The following is an 18,497-nucleotide window of genomic DNA, read 5'->3' on the forward strand; positions in this document are numbered from 1 at the left end:
TAATGTCTAGTTTAGGAATGATAGTGTAGTTAAGAAGAGTAGTATCCTCCCCATGACCCAGTAGACTTGTGTCACATAGAATCACACCGTGTGTGATCAGTGTTTGCCTTTCGGTGACCTGCTCAGTACAGTCCAATCAATAGACTCATTCTGTGTGTGTTCAAGTCATTTCTCAGTTTGTGCAATATGATATTCATGTGGCACTGGCATCCACGTATATCTGTCATGTTTGTGTGCGTTTGTCTGTTTATTGGATTTATCCACTACATATCAGATGTTGAAACTGAGAAATTTTACCATTTCATGGAAAATATAAAACATATATAAATATTTTGAATTTGATGGCAGCAACACATCTTAAAAAAGTTGGAAGAGGGAGATATTTACCATTGTGTAGCATCCCCTCTTCTTTTAACAACTGTCATGTGAGGAGAAGAGTTGCTGGAGTTTAAAAGAGGAATGTTATTCCATTCTTGTCTGATGCAGTATTCTAGCTGCTCCTGGGCCTTTGTTGCCAGATTTTTTTGTTTTATGATGAGGCAAATGTTTTCTATTGGTGAAAGGTCTGGACTGCCGGCAGGCCAGTTCAGCACCGGGAGTCTTTTCCTGCGAAGGTATGCTGTTGTGATGGATGCAGTATTTGGTTTAGCATTGTCTTGCTGAAATACGAAAATGCTTTCTCTGATACAGACGTTGTCTGGATGGGAGCATATGTTGCTCTAAAACATCTATGTACTTTTCAGCATTGATGGAGCCTTTCCAGATGTGTAAGCTGCCCAGGCCATAGGCACTTCAGAAATGCAGGCTTTTGAACTGTCTGCTGATAACAAGCTGGATGGTCCAACTCCTCTTTAGTCCACAGGACACAGTGTCCATGGTTTCAAAAAGAATTTCAAATTTTGACTCATCTGACCATAGAACTGTTTTCAATTTTGCCTCAGACCATTTTAAAGGAGCTTTGGCCCAGAGAACACAGCAGCATTTCTGGATTGTGTTCACATATGGCTTCTTCTTTGCATGATACAGCTTTAACTAACATTTGTGGATTGCACATTGAACTGTGTTGACAGACAGTGATTTCTGGAAGTTTTCCTGATCCCATGCAGTGATGTCCAGTAGAGAATCAGGCCTGTTTTTAATGCAGTGCCTCCTGAGGGCCTGAAGATCACGTGCATCCAGTTTTGACCTTCAGCTTTATCCCTTTCTCACAGAGATTCCTCCTGATTCTCTGAATCTTTTGACGATATTAAATACCGTAGATTGTGAGATCTTCGAAGTCTTCGCAATTTTATGATCATGTTATGTTTATTTTTTTTTAATTGTTCCACTATTTGTAGATGCAGTTTGTTGCAGATTGGTGAACCTCTGCCCATCTTTACATAGGAGAAGCTCTGCCTCTGTGAAATGCTCCATTTATGCCCAGTCATGTTACTGACTTGTTGCCAATAAATAAAATTAGTTGTCAAAGGCTCCTCCATTTGTTTTTTACTTCGCGGCAATTACTTTTCAAACCTTTTGTTGCCCTCTTCCAACTTTTTAAGGATGTATTGCTGCCATTGAATTCAAAATGAGCTAATATTTTTCATGAATTTGTAAAATGTCTCAGTTTCAACATCTGTTATGTTGTTTATATTCTATTGTGTATAAAATATGGGTTGATGAGATTTGCAAATTATTGCATTCTGTTTTTATTTAGTTTTACACATCCTCCCAACTTTTTTGTAATCTGGGTTGTATGTTTTTGTAACGTGCAATAGTTGTGTCAAACAGCAATTAAGTGCACTATTAGTATTTGCTGTTCCCCCTTTTTTTTTTTTTCTTAAGTTATGTAACACTTCCTGCAATCATAGGAAATAAATTCCCTCGAGAGTGAACACCTTTCCTGCCTCCCCTTTCCATCATTGGGGAGTTAGCCAGAGAAGACAGTTGACAGCCTGAGCCAGGCTGATGGCTGGCAGTTAAAGACAGATGGACAGACAACAGGTGGCTTGTGGATCGATAAGCAGGAAGCTTTCACTTCTCCGCTGGGGGAAAAAAGGCAACTTGAAACTGAATAATTTAGTTTGCTGCAGCTGGAAAAGTCACTTGGATAATTCTTGCATTGGGCACACTTTGAGTGTTAGCGTGTTTGCTCTGATTGCCTGTGTGTGTGTGTGTGTGTGTGTGTGTGTGTGTGTGTGTGTGTGTGTGCAATCAGTTGGTCTTTGCATGAATTACAAAGTCAGATGTGCGCTGTGACAAATCCCTTGTAAAGATAGCCTTCCTCCAGCTTTAGGGATAACAAGGAGTTGGTGAAGCTTCACCTTAAAATCCAAAAAGACACAGACTAACACACATGCAGAGTTATAGACAGCACCATAGGTCTAGTTGCTGTTTGATTTCATCAGAGGACTTGATCTCAGTGTCAACATGAGAATGGGTGGATGGGCAATACGGCTCAAATCTATATTGAGTAGTGCGCCACTGAACTCTAAATACAACTTATTCTGTTAGTGAATATAATTGTGTTTCATTGAAAATACCAAGTTTTATTAGAAAATAAAACATCCATTCCAAGCCGTGCACAAATTCTTTAGTCAAGATGGTACTGTGTTGTCTGCTGCACGAAGATGCTGTTTATAGTAGACAAGCTCCTCTGAAATATCCCTTATTCATAAGCATTAATTTTTTTTACCTGTTATTTGATATTATATATTTTTTTATATTATTTGAAGTTAGTGAATTTCATTTTTTAATCATTAAAATAGCCCCAACAAGTATTATAGCCCTGTCATTTAGGACAGATGTTTCTGAAGTACTGAATGGTAAATAGTACATAATTCCTCTTATGTAGTGCCCATATGATTTTATTGTGCCATGAAACATCACCTTTGTGTCTACAGTTTTTCTAGTCACTGTATCTGGGTACAACTCAAGGTGTCTTTAAATTGTCCTGAATTTAATATAAAGCCTGTCCAGTGGGGTCAGTTTTCTCTGTGCTGTTTGGACGATACTGTTTAGGTACACTGGTCGAGCCCTGCAGGCACCAGAAATTGAATTCTCTCTAAACACTTAAGCTGTAGCGGGATCCTTCTCAGTTCTGCATGACTATACATTTCTATGCCGACTTCCAGTGAAGCTGTCTTGTTGCCCCGGCACATGTGCGTCCATGTGTGCTTGGATACATTGCTGTTTGCTGCTTGTGTGAACTGTCTGCATGGACAGGATGTGTAGGTGTTTCTAGTGTGTGTTTGGGTGTGTATGTGGTTGTGGGGAGCAAGTTAGTGGGACACAGGTCTGTTTTAAAGAGCTGTCAACTGACACACTCTGCTGATGGCTGTTACACTCTCACAGCACAGCGTACTGTTCATTGCTTATGGACCGTCAGCATCACTCTCATCCTATCCTGTTACTTTTCTCCCCATCAGATTTCAAGCTTTGTTTCAGTGTTCATTCCAACCCTGTATAATCTTTCCTCTCTCTCTCTCTCTCTCTCTCTCTCTTTTTTTTTTTAATATATATATATATATATATATATATATATATATATATATATATATATATATATATATATATATATATATATATATATATATATATATATATATATATATATATATATATATATATATATATATATATATATATATATATATATATATATATATATATAAAAACCTCTCTTTCCAATGTGATAAATGTCTTTTCAAAACAGTATCCAAACACATTTGATTCCGGTTTTATTTCCGTTTCAGACCTTGCATTGTTTTGGCGTTTAATTTCCCACTTTCCACACACACCACCATCTGTTAAATTTATAATGTCTTTTTCTGCTCTTTCCAAATCCATTACTTCCTTTTGTTAGATCTTTCATAGCTAATGAAATGCCATAGTCCTCGACATCCACAGTTTTATAACACAGACCTTGTAGGTTGTTTTTCCCAGACTTCAGTCTGAAAAGTACCTTCTGCTGTTCATATGGCTTTTGTATTAGTGCTCATAAGAAGTAAGACAATCTTTATGTGTGAAATCAGTGGAGTGCTCCTTTAAATCCACCCCTGCTTCTGCTGTCCATGTATTTTGAAGTTTGCACTATCCAAAACATGCTGTTTCTGTATATTGATGTCTGATTCCGCATTACACCGTTTGTTTGGTCTCTAGTGTAAGCTCTCTAAGCTTTCTTCTAACTAACAGTTTCAGTAAGGGGTTGTTCTGAATCTAGAGATAGCAGTAGAAACCTTGTTTTACCACTTGTATGTGTCTACTGGCTAGTCTCTCAGCATTGAATGGATCTCTACAGTAAACAAGTCAGGACGAATCTAATACAGACTGCTGTTTTTATTGCTGCATTGGGCAAAATGATTTATGGCCCCTGGGTGTTCAGGATCATATTGGCAGTGTTGCATCTCAGCAAAAGGCCTCATGTTTAGGTTGCTCAAAAATATTTTCACAAACCTTACAAAAGGGATCTCTTCTGTTTATATTTACAGTATTTTGTGTCTTTTCATAAAATGTTACTTTCACATAGTCTTTTTTATCACAAATAATTTTTGTAAGCTTGCTGCGTGTGTGTGTGTGTGTGTGTGTGTGTGTGTGTGTGTGTGTGTTACTAGTTCAGTTTTTGGAGAAGTGCTGAGTTGTTTTATAAGCTTTTGATTTTATTTCGCCTACACATACTATTGATTGCACCTTCTCTGACAGTGTTTTCATTTTTTCTTGATTTGTGAAGTGTTTTGTATTGGTCTCCTCGTGTCTTAGGAACTGTTATCTAACTCTATATAACCAAGCAGAAACATGCACAAAAAAAGCCCCAGCTCATGGATGTTTTATGCCTTCTTCTGTTCTAGTACTGGCAAGTTTCCGAGGGACCGTCCAGCATGGCCTCCCACTAGAAATTGGAGACACGGTGCAGCTACTGGAGAAATGTGAAGGTAAAGTGGACACGGTGCACTATTAGCTGTGTACACTATTAAGTGCGTATTACTTTTCCGTTTGCTGCTTGCTGGAGGAAAATGTAATGGTAACAAAGCAGCACATGTAAGGAAATCAATTTTACTTGAAGCAGTGAAGTGAAGCACGTGTACCAAAATATAACAGCAATGCTTCCTGTTTTCTTGAAGTTTGATAGATTATGGTAATTTATCTGAAGTACTTGTTAAATCTTTCTCATACACACACGCACAGTGTGCACTGTGTTTACACATTCACACTCATACAAAAGTGCACTGCACACACAATCATTGATCCATTGGTTTATACACATACCACAATTAAATTGAGAATCTTACATACAGTATGTTCGACAATGACTTGTCCAATCACATTCACCGACACTGTTAGGTTTGGTTGTTATTCATGTCCTGAAGTTTACCTGATAGCTTTTCACTGAGGAAGCACTTGTCACGTTTTACCGTTGAATGAAATTAGCAGCTTTATGGTTGCTATTAAGGTTGATGGAAATCCATGTTTGCTACAGTTTTTCACGCTCCACAGCCTGACTGATTTTTTTGTTTATTTATTTATTTATTTATTTTCCCCCACCATCTTGCCCACGCAGCGTCTGTTTTTTTTTTGCCTGCTTTTCTTTAGTGTTCTCTGTCTTTCCTTGTCTGTCACTCCCTGTCCTTATTTATCTTAATATTTTTTTACATTTACATTTAGTCATTTAGCAGACGCTTTTATCCAAAGCGACTTACAAGTGAGGTACAAGGCAAGCAAAAATCTAAGTCAAGGAGAAAACATCAAAGCAAAGTCCTATCAGAAAAGTGTTCACAGTTCACGAGATGCAAGTGCAAGAGAGCAGAAAGGATTTTTTATTTTTTATTTTTTTTAAAGAGATTTAGGGCCATAGGAAGATGCGGAAGAGTTCAGTTTTCAAGTAGTTTTTTGAATATAGGGAGTGAGTCAGCTGAGTGTGCAGCGTTTGGTAACTCGTTCCACCATCGTGGGTTCATTGCGCTAAACAGTTTTGCTTGGTGTCTTCTATGCGGTGCTGGGACCACCAGACGTCGTTCGTTGGGGGGAAGGATTGTAGATTGTAGACTTCTTTAAAACAGAAAAAGGTCAAACATCAAGTTAAATTAAAAAAAAAAACTGTATCTTTTTGATACGCCTATCTCCAAAAGAAATAGAGAAAACAGAATAATATGGATAAAAAATTAGGTTGTGTAACATTTTTTTTGAGAAGGCAACCATCATGACCATCATGCATCAAAAAGATTTTTAAGATTTTTTTAATTTAAATTGATGTTTGACATTTTCTGTTTTAAAGAATAATATGACATCATGCGACCACAACAAAGCCCCACTTGTATACACTTTAACACAAATAAGCAGCCGTGCATAAACACAGGCCTCCCCTTTCCGGAGGCCTTTTTGACACTCGCTGTCTCATTTCCTGTTGGAAGACGGAAGCACACACTGACACGGAGAGATTCAGTCAGGCAGTCTGTCGAGCAGCCAGTCGTGCAGCTAGCCAGCCAGGGGGATGTGAAAATGCGGTAAAACACTCAGAGGAAGTAGACAATAGCACTGCCAGTGGAATGCTTGGCCCAGGAGGGAGGAACAAAATCAAAATCCTGCCAGGAGTGTAGAGGCTGAGAAACAGGCTGCTGACAGCAAAGGAGACAGGCTAATGGCTCTGCCTCATGTTGATACTGTTGACACTTGCACACACAGGAGCTTACTGAGTCAACGTGTCTTCACCAACACGTGGCCCCTGTCTGAAAATCCACCGACTCAGCAATTGATTTTTGACTTGGCCAGTCAGAGGCTCTTTCTTAAATGTTTCCGAAGTTCCTGACAGTTAAGATTAATACATCAGCCAGATTGTACAGTATATAAAATATAATTTGAAGCAAATCTGTATGTGTGACTGTCACAGGCTTCCAATTTTAATCTTTAATGATTTTAAAGCAGATGTTAGTTATACTGTTTATTTAAAACTTGAAATCATTAATGTATAGTACAGGTTGGCTTTAAAACTGTTCAACCAGTTTTACCTACTTGCTAACCAGCTTTAGGGTCTTCTCATACAGAACGCACTTTCAGATATGAACTGATTTATGTGGTTAGCAGTAGTGTACTGGTCAGTTGAGTTATTGTAGATGATTAATTGTAACACAATACAAGAATGAGAGCTCAGTATGAAGCAGTGTATTTTCATCTTTGACACAAATATCTTCTGCAGAATATCGACTGCAGAAGTACTCCTTGGGGTATGTACCCCTGGTTGGAAATCACTGCTATAATACTGTGATCAGTTATGACGGCCTACTGATCTATTACGGATGTGTTCCTGCCTTTACTTATATTAAACCTTGCAAAGGAATGCCACAGTATTTGACCTCTGCTATTTTAAAAAATGACTCATCTAGGAAAATGAGCGTTCCCCAGTGCAGGCCCAGGAAGATTACTCTGATGCTCTGACCATGCCTGAAACAAATACGAGAGAAAATACTACTTACATCAGAGATCCTTTGGCGAAACCAAACAGTGATTAGAATAATCTAATACATTTACATTCAAGCTATTTTGCTAATGCTCTTATCTGGAGGGTCTTACAATGACTGCATTAGTGTGTGGGGGAAAAAAAGCGGCTGATGTAAATGTATTAGATTGTTTCTATCAGTGCTGGCATTTGCAAAGGCATCAAGCACGTACTTATTTGGCTTGAGCTCAGATTGGAGTGTGTAATGGTGTGAGAAGAATGTAAACGTATGCAAGCCACAGCTTTTTCAGCCCTTTCACACTTTTTTTTTTCACACCTGCTATTTAAGGTGAGAGGGCATTTTTCAGTGGTTTTGTGTGTCACAGGTTTCTCCCCCCTATATAGTCTGCACATTAGTCTGTGGCTACTGCAAACACCGGTTCTAAAAGCAAGTTGTGATGCAGTTGTGCCGGTATGACTTATAGAATTATTAATAGTGGTGTTCACATTCTGTTGAAGATGCCTGACCCCCTCTCACACAAAAGCCCACACATGCACGTGCATCTTATTTCCTGTCCTTTTCTCATTAAAAGTACCGCAATTCAATATTTCTGTTAATTCTCTGTTTTGCTGTCAAAAACGATAAAGATAAAGATATTTAATAGTTTAATGTTCATGTGGTTCTGATAATCAAAATACTGCTTTCTTTCTGCAGGCTGGTACAGAGGATTCATCTTAAAGAATCCAAATGCCAAGGTGAGTGAACATTTTTAGAGCGTGTTTGAAGGTTTAGTTTTTTTGTTTGTTTGTTGGCTGCTTTAACTGATTTGAGCCCTCATTTATTCTTGAGGACCTGATGATTTTGAATGGTGTGAATCAAAACTGACCCTTTCTGGCCCTTTCACCAGCTGAGATAACAACTGCAAATGGTGTATTTTATCAGCTGCACTTGTATTGTTTGCTAAATATTTCATTTTGTCAACTGGGCAATGGGGGAAATGTGTTTAGGGTGTTGTTGCTATCAGGTGCCGGACTCTGGCTTTAAATATTAGCAGTGTCTGCATAACAGAAGCTACAGTTTATTGATTGTGCATGATTAGCTTCACATTAAATGGTATTCAAATGAATAGAAATGTTGCGTTTTACAGATTTGAATGGTATAGCTGTTAAAGATCAGTGCTGTGAGGCAAATCAAGTGTAATGATCATGCATTCATGTGGCCACATTATTGAGACCGAATCAGTCACAAAAAAAAAAAAATCACATTCTCTCAAGTCGGGTCTATTTAATTTTATTATTCTGTATCACAAGTGTAAGAAAAGCCCTTCAGAAGTAGAAGGAGTAGAAGTACAGGGATTCAGTCTTTTTGTACAGTGTTAACTAAAACAAATTAGAGTCATTTCCAAGACCACTAAGAATTCGTAAGACATGGATCACAAAACCACTTCTTCTTCATAATATTCTCTCATGCAGATTATGCATAGTTTGGTGGTCTGCTCAAATGTCATTGTATGAATGCAGCATACAGACATGGTTTTCCATCAGGCACAGCTAACATCTGAGCAGTTTTTGAGCAGGCTCACCCCTTTTTTAATCTGAGTTAATGACAGCTCTTACAACCTCAATCCAACACCAGCTGACACCAGCAACTCTTTTTCTGAAAATGAAAACACTGTCCTTGCCCAAAAGCAACTCATTGATCTAATCTAAGTAATTACCAGTAATTACACTCCACATTTCAAACACGAAACACAGTGCACAAAAGATGTAAATGACATGAGCTGACAGGCTGATTGACAGTAATAGACAAGGCTTTTAAAAGCTTTTGTTTAAAAAATCATAATAATATAAACTAAGTTGGGAGTGAGGTGTGTGTTTAGAGTTTGAATGTGAGTGTTGCACCTATCCGCACATACATAAGTTATGCTTTGATCTCTTTAAGCCAATAGAGACCAACTTGCAGTTTATTAGCATCAAACAGAACATACACAAACACACTTTTCATCTTTTTTGTCTCCTAAATCCCACTGCTCTTCGCTTTTATGTTTTTCCGTGCCTCTCTTCTTTTAACCCACAAACACCCTTAACCTTGTATTGATAAGGTTCATCCTCTTCGCATGCCAAAAGTTAAATGCTAGTGGCACTAAAAGTGAACGACTCAGGGAAATACTGAAGGGCTTCTCATTAAACTGTTTATCTTCTGCCCAAAGGGGATTTTTCCATCCAGTTACATCCACTTGAAGAATGCTCATGTCAAGAATAAAGGGTAAGTAATGTTACCTGTCTTTTGTCTTCTATTCCAGTAAGTGTGTACCTATTGTGGAAGAGGTTTGTCTTCCATTTCTAATGAATGTGTGTATGTTTGTAGGCAGTTTGAGTCAGTCATCCCTGTTGAAGACTCTGTCATCACAGAGATGACGTCAACATTACGAGACTGGGGTGCCATGTGGAAACAACTTTATGTGGTACAAGTCCTAACACACAAACACAAATATCACTACAGCTTAAGTGAAGCAGCCTTTAACTGTTTTCCGTAAAGGAGAACTAATATGGACCTAGGTAATTTAAAAGCCGCTAACAGTCAAAGCTTTTTCATACAGATTCATTAGTTGGATTGATTGTGTTTGTGGCCTATTAAGCTATCTGGGGTGCTGATTAAATTGAGCTGGTGAAGACTAGCAGACCAAATTGCATATATTTGCTGCAAAAAAAGCAGCAGGACACTAAAGCTAATTTGCACAAATCCATCTTAAGTTCCTCTCCTTCCCTCTCTGGGTCGCCCCCTTCTTCTCAGTGTCGATTTGGCTCTCTAATGTGTGATCTGTCACTTTTTCACTTCTCTATTGGATGACTCGATACAAATGCATCTTTTTATCTGCCCTTCCCTCTATCTGTCATCCTCATTCTGTCTTTTTTTTCTTGTCACTTTTCTTTTCATTCTTGGCCTTTGATTCACTCTGTGCATTTTTACTCATCCCCCCTCCTTCCCTATTCCTCCTCTGTGTTTCCTCCTACAGAAGAATGAGGGGGATTTGTTCCACCGGCTTTGGCATGTGATGAATGAAATCTTGGACCTGCGGAGGCAGGTGCTGGTGGGCCACCTCACCCATGACCGCATGAGGGACGTCAAGCAGCACATCACAGCGAGATTGGACTGGGGCAACGAGTACGTACAAAAAGGGCTGAGAGAAAGACCTCTCTTTAAAAATGACTTCTTTAAATCATTGTTCCATCACAAAACAAATTTGTGATGGAACAAATAACAAATATAACAAATTAATTATTTCTGACTTAAAAGGTATTTAACTTGAAGTTATTAAATTTGGAAATCATATTTCACTGATCACTGATTCACTGGTGCAAAAGTTAACTTTTTATTGCATGATAATGCAGCTGTGGACTAGAAGGACTCATATTTTGGTAGATGCATACAACCTGATGTAAAGCATTTGAGAGAAAGTTTCCAAATAAGCAGGGTTTGAGGCAAAATTTGTACTTGCACATTTGCTTATTGTAGTATTTGAATAGTATGGGCTTTACTGGTGAACCAAAAACCATCAGAGGAACTTGAAAGTGTTTTGATTGGAGCAACATTGGACCAAAGATTTAGCTGCTCTGCCATAGTTCCAGGGCGTAAAACATCCCTTACCTGCTGTGGGGAGATTGCTTTTTACAATAACTATTGAGGGTGAGTTTGCTGTACTGAATGTTGGCAGCTGGGCAAACACAACTCTTATTTGACTGGTGTCCTACTTCATTTACACACACTTGTAGGCAGCCAGAGGTTAGAGATGTCTTGCTGGGTTGGCATTTATAACGAATTAATTTAGAAAAAGTAAGTTTCAAGCTAACCTGAAAAGAGACGGATTATTCTGATTTAGTACATAAGAAAGGAACGTTCTCCTTTCTTATGTACTAAATCAGAAATTAATAACAGAGTATTACTCAGTATTACTTTGGAGACAGGAATCTAAAGTTGCCATTCTTTTTTTCTACCTCTGCTTGTTTTATCTACTAATTACAGCATGATTCAACAGCAAATTACAAAGAACAGCCTGCATGTGTTAGTGTAACATGCTTGAAAATTGCAGCACCACATGCGAAAGCACAATTATCAACAGTTCTCCTAATTTTTTACAGATTTTGAAATGGGACAAAAACTAAATTAAATCAAATTAACTTTTGCACCCAAACTTAAGTCGATAGAAACATATATGCACGCAATTCTCAGCAGGCCAGTCCCAAGCCTGGGTAAAATGGGAGGGTTATGGCAGGAAGGGCATTTGGCATAAAAAAACGCATGTCAAGAAGTGCCAATACGTTCCGCTGTGGAGACCCCTGAAGGGACAAGCCAAAAGCTGTTGTTTCACTTACTTATTTTTATGTCTTATTGAATACTTTACTAGAGCTTCATGCAGCTCCCCAACATGTTGCTCCCACCTTAGAATAGTCTCTGTCTGAAACTCTCTCTTCTCACCTTGTTCTCCCTTCTTGTCACTTATCCTGCCCGCAGGTACAATACTCACTCAATCAAATCTTTTCCAGTCTCTCACGGAGACAGCACTCCCTCCATCCCCCTTCTCTCTTTTATTGCCTTTCTTTGGGGTTGAAACGAAAAATGAATCCTATGTTTTCTCATTCTCTCTTTCTAGCTGTCCTTACCCTTCAGTCTTCTTTGTTGTCCTTGTGTGAGACAGACTTGACATGTGTGTCTGCACAAATTCACCCTCTTTATTGAGCCGATTTCACTGTGGGCTGTGGTACGGTTGACCAGGCCCGTCTTGTTTATTGCTGACAAGGAGACACCTTTTAGCATGCTGTTTTAAAGGCCAGCCTAGAGGAGGATAAGACGACGAGGAGCAAGGATGAAGGGAGGTAGAGCTGTGTGTGGAAACCGATGAGGACATGAAAGAACAGAGAGGGTTAAAGGATGGTGAGAGAAGGTAAAAGAGAGCAGTTGGAGGAAGGATAAAGATGACAGTGGGCATAGCGGGAGGCTAAAGGGAGACGGATTTTTTTTTTCTTTCATCTGTTCTTTAGAAGAGGGTGATGTGTCTAGTTTATTTAGGCAACTGACACGGGTGATCTGACAGCAGTGGTTTGTGGGTATGTGTTTGTGCACTTGTGGGTCCAAGCTGTATGGTGCGTTCATGTTGTTGTTCATACGACCTTGTCTGTTTTCCTTGCCACACAGCAGAATATGAAATTACTAGTCACTGTCATGTTTGTTATGATCTGTCTGATCTGAATGCAGTGTGTATGCTGTGCTGTGTATTTCTTTTTGTTACAGACAACTTGGATTGGACCTGGTGCCCAGGCGAGACTTCAGTATGGTGGACCCTGATGAAATCAGTGTCACAGAGCTTTACAGACTGGTGAGTGGTTTTACAATTCATGCAGTATTCATCTGCTCTCTTATAGGGAGTAGGGAAGTGAAATACATGTGATTGCAGGAACTAGTTTCTGCTCCTAATTTCATCAAACTTCTGTATGAGAACTGTTTGTGGGTGTAATATAATGCTGTATGTTCTCTGTTCACTGTATGGGTATTTTACAGTTCAAGCCTTACAGCTACTCATCTGTTACTTTATAAAGCACATTCTTCTTCTCATGTCGTCAAACAGTTGTGATGTGCGTTTAGTTTTTTACCTTTTCTCACACAACTAACCTTTAAGGTAATGTTTGTCTCTTTTTCACAATAATCTCTGACAACCTCTGTTTTCAAACGTGTTCAAAGCATCCACTTAGTTCTCGTTTGAGTGCATGGATTGTACAGTGTCACCCAACACACTATTCACCTCACTTTTTTTACTTTAGAGATTGTGTTAAAGATTCTAACATTGAAAATATTTTCCTAATACCAAATGAAACTCTGCAATAGTGCCTAAAAGACTATATCTGGTCATTTTTGGGTACTGGATTTCTACTTAACAAACTCTGCTTAAGTTTGAGGTACGAGCATCTGTCTCCTCTCCTTACAGGAAAAAAGAAGTCTTATTGTCTTCCCTTTCCAAATAGCTCCATACATCTTTTGCCCATTCTCATCTTCCCTTCCCTACTGTTTGTTCCCTGATTGTCCTTCCCGATTTCTTCAAATCCCAACCTTTGTTACCGTGGCAACCACTTCTCTGCCCTGATACAGTATGGGGAGAATTGTATCACAAACACACACACACACACACACACACACACAGTCACACAGTCACACACACACAGACAGCTTTCCCTTTGCAGGGGTAATTGAAGCTCTTAATCCATCTGTTTCTTTTTGTTAGTCAAAACAAAAGCAGGCATAGCAGGGTGAAAGCTTAATGAACCCATATTAAATGGCGTGCAAAATGAACACATGACTGCAAGAGACGGGCATTCACTGCTGCCATCCACATATGAAAACATACACACACTTTCACACCAAGGTACAGCACACCACCACATTGAGCCCTAATTACATCAATATTTTTGAGTAGGTTCTTTGTTTATGATAACAGCTTCTTTGTTTCTGTCTTGCACTGTGCTGCTGTGGTGCTACTTAATTAAATTGACATGGGGATTACATGGTGTGTGTGTTTTGAAATGGCAGTAAAGTGTTACTGTAGTAAGATGTAGCTTGACTGCGGCATTGTGTCAAATACTTATCTGATGTCCGCCCATTAAGAAATCGAGAGATGCTGAAAGGCGTACAGGAAAGAAAATCAGTGAATTGAATCACGTCATGATGAGTTTGACAATTGATTTATTTGATTTTGCGGTAGCTTTTTCCAAAATGAGTGCCTTTAATCTTGGTAATGGTAAACTTGTGATTCATATTTGGTATTAACAATCGTTTGAATAAGTGTTATTTAACTTCCCCTTGGCACAATGTAGCATTTTAGCTTGTTATTGCTAACGGTTCTGGTTTCATGGTTTCTAGCTCTACTACTTGGGTTCACACTCATCACTCTCATCACAACACATGATCCACAACCATACTGTGACCTTTGGATTTTTTGGTGCAGTGGCGGTGCACTGTATATTGCATTTATCGGACCTAAAAGGAGATTTTTGTAGCTCTGACTCTTTGCTGCAGGGTCTTGTGGTTCCTGCACCACAAAGCAAGAGATCCCAAGCAAACGCGGTGGAACGCATTACCTAAATCTGCATGCTTTTTTTAATTAGATCAGATTTTGTTCAGTTTTGGTAGTCTTAAAAATGGTCAGATAAATACTGGTTGCATCGTCACCCATTAAAGCTTTCTGTAGTGCAAAGACGAGTCAGCTTTGGGGCTTCCCATTTTTTCCTTAGAGAATGAATACAGTTCCATGCAACTGCAGATAACGGTGACAAACCATACATCAGTGATAGCCCATGCCTGGTCCAGGACATATGGTAGTAAAACTTTCCCAATGGCTTCAGTTGTCTCTAATGCAAAGACTTAAGGCCTACTAATGCATCTCTTACAGGAGATGCATATTCATCCCTCTCTAACAGAAGGGATTAAAAAAAGGCTTAAGTAGTGATGTAGAAGTGAGTGACCAAAGACAGCTTTGATGGAGAAATGTACAAAGGGTAGAAGTTTCTTTTTCAGCCTTGGTTGATTCCTCTCTCTTTCTTCAGAGGCTTTTTGTAGTGTTATAGACGACTTGTTTCTATTTCTTACGATATGGGAGAAGATTAAAGAGGGAACAATAAGAAGACTGTTGGCCAGGCACACATGCTCTTCAGCTCTCTGTCTCTGCCTCTCCTTGTTGCCCATAACATTATTTGATGCCAGCAGGGCTGCCAGCCTTATTCCAAGGCTGTCATTTCTATACTTTGTGTCTAGTCATGCTGAAGCTGTCATATAACAACATGCTGCTCCTGCTGGGAGCTTAAATAACACACTGAAAATAACCTAGTAATAAAATCCCACAGCATAAATTAGGCCTTCTAGGATCTGGTTGTTCTGAGTCAAAAGCGCCTCAGCTCTGCTGTGGAAAGTAAAACTCATCTAGTTTTAAAAGAAAACAAGTTTTAGTTTAATGCGGTTAGATTTATTTATTTGGCATGTTTTCTTCTGTGCTTTCAGTTTAGGCACTACAGTCAAGAAAAAACAAAACGTATTCATCATTTTGACAGATATTACCATTGTAAAATGATTTGTGGTATACTTTTCTGCCAAATTTAAGTCTTAGGGGACCACTTTGTTTTTTTAATATATATTTATATTCATAACACATCCAGCTGGACAGCATATCATCACATTTTAGATTGATTTCTTATCCTCTAGGCGGTCACTCTTTATCTCATATTTCAGTAGAGCTTGAAACCTTTCAGAGACTCAAATCTTCTCAGATACTATAGGGTAATGTTTTGTTACCTTTAAATTTCTGTTAAAGCAATATTGTAATATCTTAATAGAAAATGCATGATTGAATAGAAAATGCTAAAAAGAAAATGAGAGAGCTGAAGATTTGTAAATGTCAAAAGGGGTTTCACTTTACAACGTTTTGCTTTTTATTTCATTATTTCATTATTTAACAAAACTAGTGTTATATATTTCATTATTATGGCAAATGCTTTTCTGTTTTCTCCCAAACTCGGATATTCTCTTCAGCTCTGCCGTTGTCTTTTTTTTCCATCAAATTCAGGCACGAGATCACAATATCACAATTTTTGCCGTGGTCATGGAAAATGTGTTAAATGAAAAAACTCTTGTTCAAACTCATGGATGCAGAACTGGCAGAAACTCACAAAGGTTTTGTTAAAGAATTGTTTGATCATTTGGAAGGTGTGTGTTTAATAAAATGAGACCACTGAGAGCCCCATTAGCCTAGCAGACAAACGGGATGGAGAAGCAACTACCAGCACCAGCACAGACTGTAACCAGAAACAATCCTGATTTTATTTACTTATAAGCTCTTCTGTTTAGTACAAATGTCATCTTATTATGTGTGGCTCTTGCTACTTAGTGATGGTTTACTGAGGAGCTGCTTCAACACACAGTTCTCAAAATTTCTTTTTTCTTTTCTCGTCATACTCCTCCTGCCCCCATCGCTTTACATCCTACTACAGAAGTGAAGGTGGAGCAAAATTTGGCAGTGGCTCTACCAGCCATCTGGTGCTCTGTGTGTGGGGGGGGTAGGTGGGTGGGGGGGATTTTTGGATGTTGATTAGGATGAACCTTTCATAAATAGGGCTGCAATGTGTGAGTTGCTTTGGATTGTATCTACAATGCAGCATCATGCTGTGTCAGGCTTTCTTGATCCTTTTAATTTAGATTCACTATATATAGCATGTAACATCACTGCCTCTGCGTTACCGGACTCAGAGATGTTCTCATTTGTTTTTTTAAGTCTGCATAAAGAAACGGAAAGTAGCAGCCAAACTTTTACATCTCAGTTTATAACACAGAAGCAGTCTGCAGTATTAAACACAATATTAACTTCATCTATATCTAACAAAACTATAACTTCAAATATAAATAAACCTTCTTGCAGAAGGGAGTTATCTCAGAAGAAACTCTAAAACAGCAACTCTTGAATGTGACTAACCAGTAATAAAAGCGATACAGCCACATGTGTTTTTTTTTTTTTTTTTGCCAAAGTATTGACAGTATGAGATAACCTTTTGATCCTGCATTTTAGGATCTTTCAAGCTTTAGAGCTTCTCAAATTTACCGCTTCAAACTGATCCCTAAACAGAACAAGATATATATTCCTTTTTTCGTTTTGCATTTCCATGTAGTTACACACACACACACACACACATATACATATATATATATATATATATATATATATATATATATATATATATATATATATATATATATATATATATATATATATATATATATATATATATATATATATATATATATATATATATATATATATATATATATATATATATATATATATATATATATATATATATATATATATATATATATATATATATATATATATATATATATATATATATATATATATATATATATATAAAAATTAGATTTGAGTAGATATTCCCTGATTCTCTACTTTCGTCTCCTCTCTTTCGCAGATGGAACATCGACATCGTAAGAAGGAGACCCCTGCGGCAGCTAGCACCCATCACTTGTTTGTACATGTGAAGAGCCTGATGAATGCCAATGTTGGAGAGGAACTAGAAGTCTTCTTCCATATTTATGATGGACGGGAGAACCGGCCACTCAGGTGGAGACTTCTGAGAAAGCTATCTCATTTTGTTGAGAAATATAGATAGAAAATGGATCACTATTTCTTTTTTGACGAGACACCACTCTTTTATGGTTTTTAATCAACTAGTGTTTGTACAATATGTTTATACACTTGCATAGTGTTGGCTAATGTCCTTCTCCAGTCTAAAGTAGTGTATGTTCTACAGTCCATACACAGACAAGCGGGGTGGTTTGGGGATCAGGGTGGATGTCTCTAATGTCTCCTGCTCTGATGTCATAAAGGCTGCTCTAATTGTATTCATGAAGACTTATTAAAAGAAGCAGGTTGTTAAAGTGCACTTAGACATGTAAAAGTGGGCAAGGCCATGCTATTTTCTCAAATATAAATGTCCACATAAAAGTCTGCACACAGCACTTGCGTGCATGCATGCACGCCAAAACACACCACACTCTCCTGATGGGGTGTCGTGCAAATAGAAGGCTGTGTTTAAGCTTCCCAGTTTCATAGTTCAAAGCAAAGAAATTCCATTCCATTTTACAAACAAGTAGATTTGTCAGGCACAGTATAATGAGTGGGTTAAAATATGAGGAAAGCAAACCTGACCCTTCTTTAAGTCAGGCTTGTGTCTAACATTATTCTCTGCCACCTCAGGGTCAAATCAGAGGAACAAGGGTGACATTGATGAGACTCATTGTTTCATTAGTTTTTGCTGCATACAGTGACTCCATTTCTGTTCTGAAATACAATCCATTAGTCATCAACAATCATGGCAGAAAATCTAACTCTTGTGCAAACTTGGTTGACCTACGTTTAAACTTGCATGGAGAATATTTATTGTTTTCTTTACCACAATGTAAAACATGGCACACAAGAAAATGGGGTCTATTTTTACAAAGAGTGAACAATGCATTTTGGGTATTGTGATGTGGTGC

The 18,497-nt window shown here is 38.2% G+C and overlaps 1 protein-coding gene across 6 annotated transcripts in view; it reads left to right on the forward strand.

The window, feature by feature from the left end:
* Window positions 1-18,497, forward strand: part of dock4b (dedicator of cytokinesis 4b) — a 101,221-nt gene that overhangs the window by 23,258 nt on the left and 59,466 nt on the right. For all 6 annotated transcript variants that reach the window (XM_067490144.1, XM_067490145.1, XM_067490147.1 and 3 more), the window contains exons 2-8: window positions 4,827-4,910; window positions 8,124-8,164; window positions 9,619-9,674; window positions 9,777-9,873; window positions 10,426-10,574; window positions 12,699-12,783; window positions 17,429-17,580. In XM_067490144.1, coding sequence (XP_067346245.1) covers window positions 4,827-4,910; window positions 8,124-8,164; window positions 9,619-9,674; window positions 9,777-9,873; window positions 10,426-10,574; window positions 12,699-12,783; window positions 17,429-17,580 — 664 coding nt within the window. The remainder of the gene's footprint in view (window positions 1-4,826; window positions 4,911-8,123; window positions 8,165-9,618; window positions 9,675-9,776; window positions 9,874-10,425; window positions 10,575-12,698; window positions 12,784-17,428; window positions 17,581-18,497) is intronic.

The sequence above is a fragment of the Channa argus genome, chromosome 21, assembly GCF_033026475.1.
Source record: "Channa argus isolate prfri chromosome 21, Channa argus male v1.0, whole genome shotgun sequence".
Lineage (NCBI taxonomy): Eukaryota > Metazoa > Chordata > Actinopteri > Anabantiformes > Channidae > Channa > Channa argus.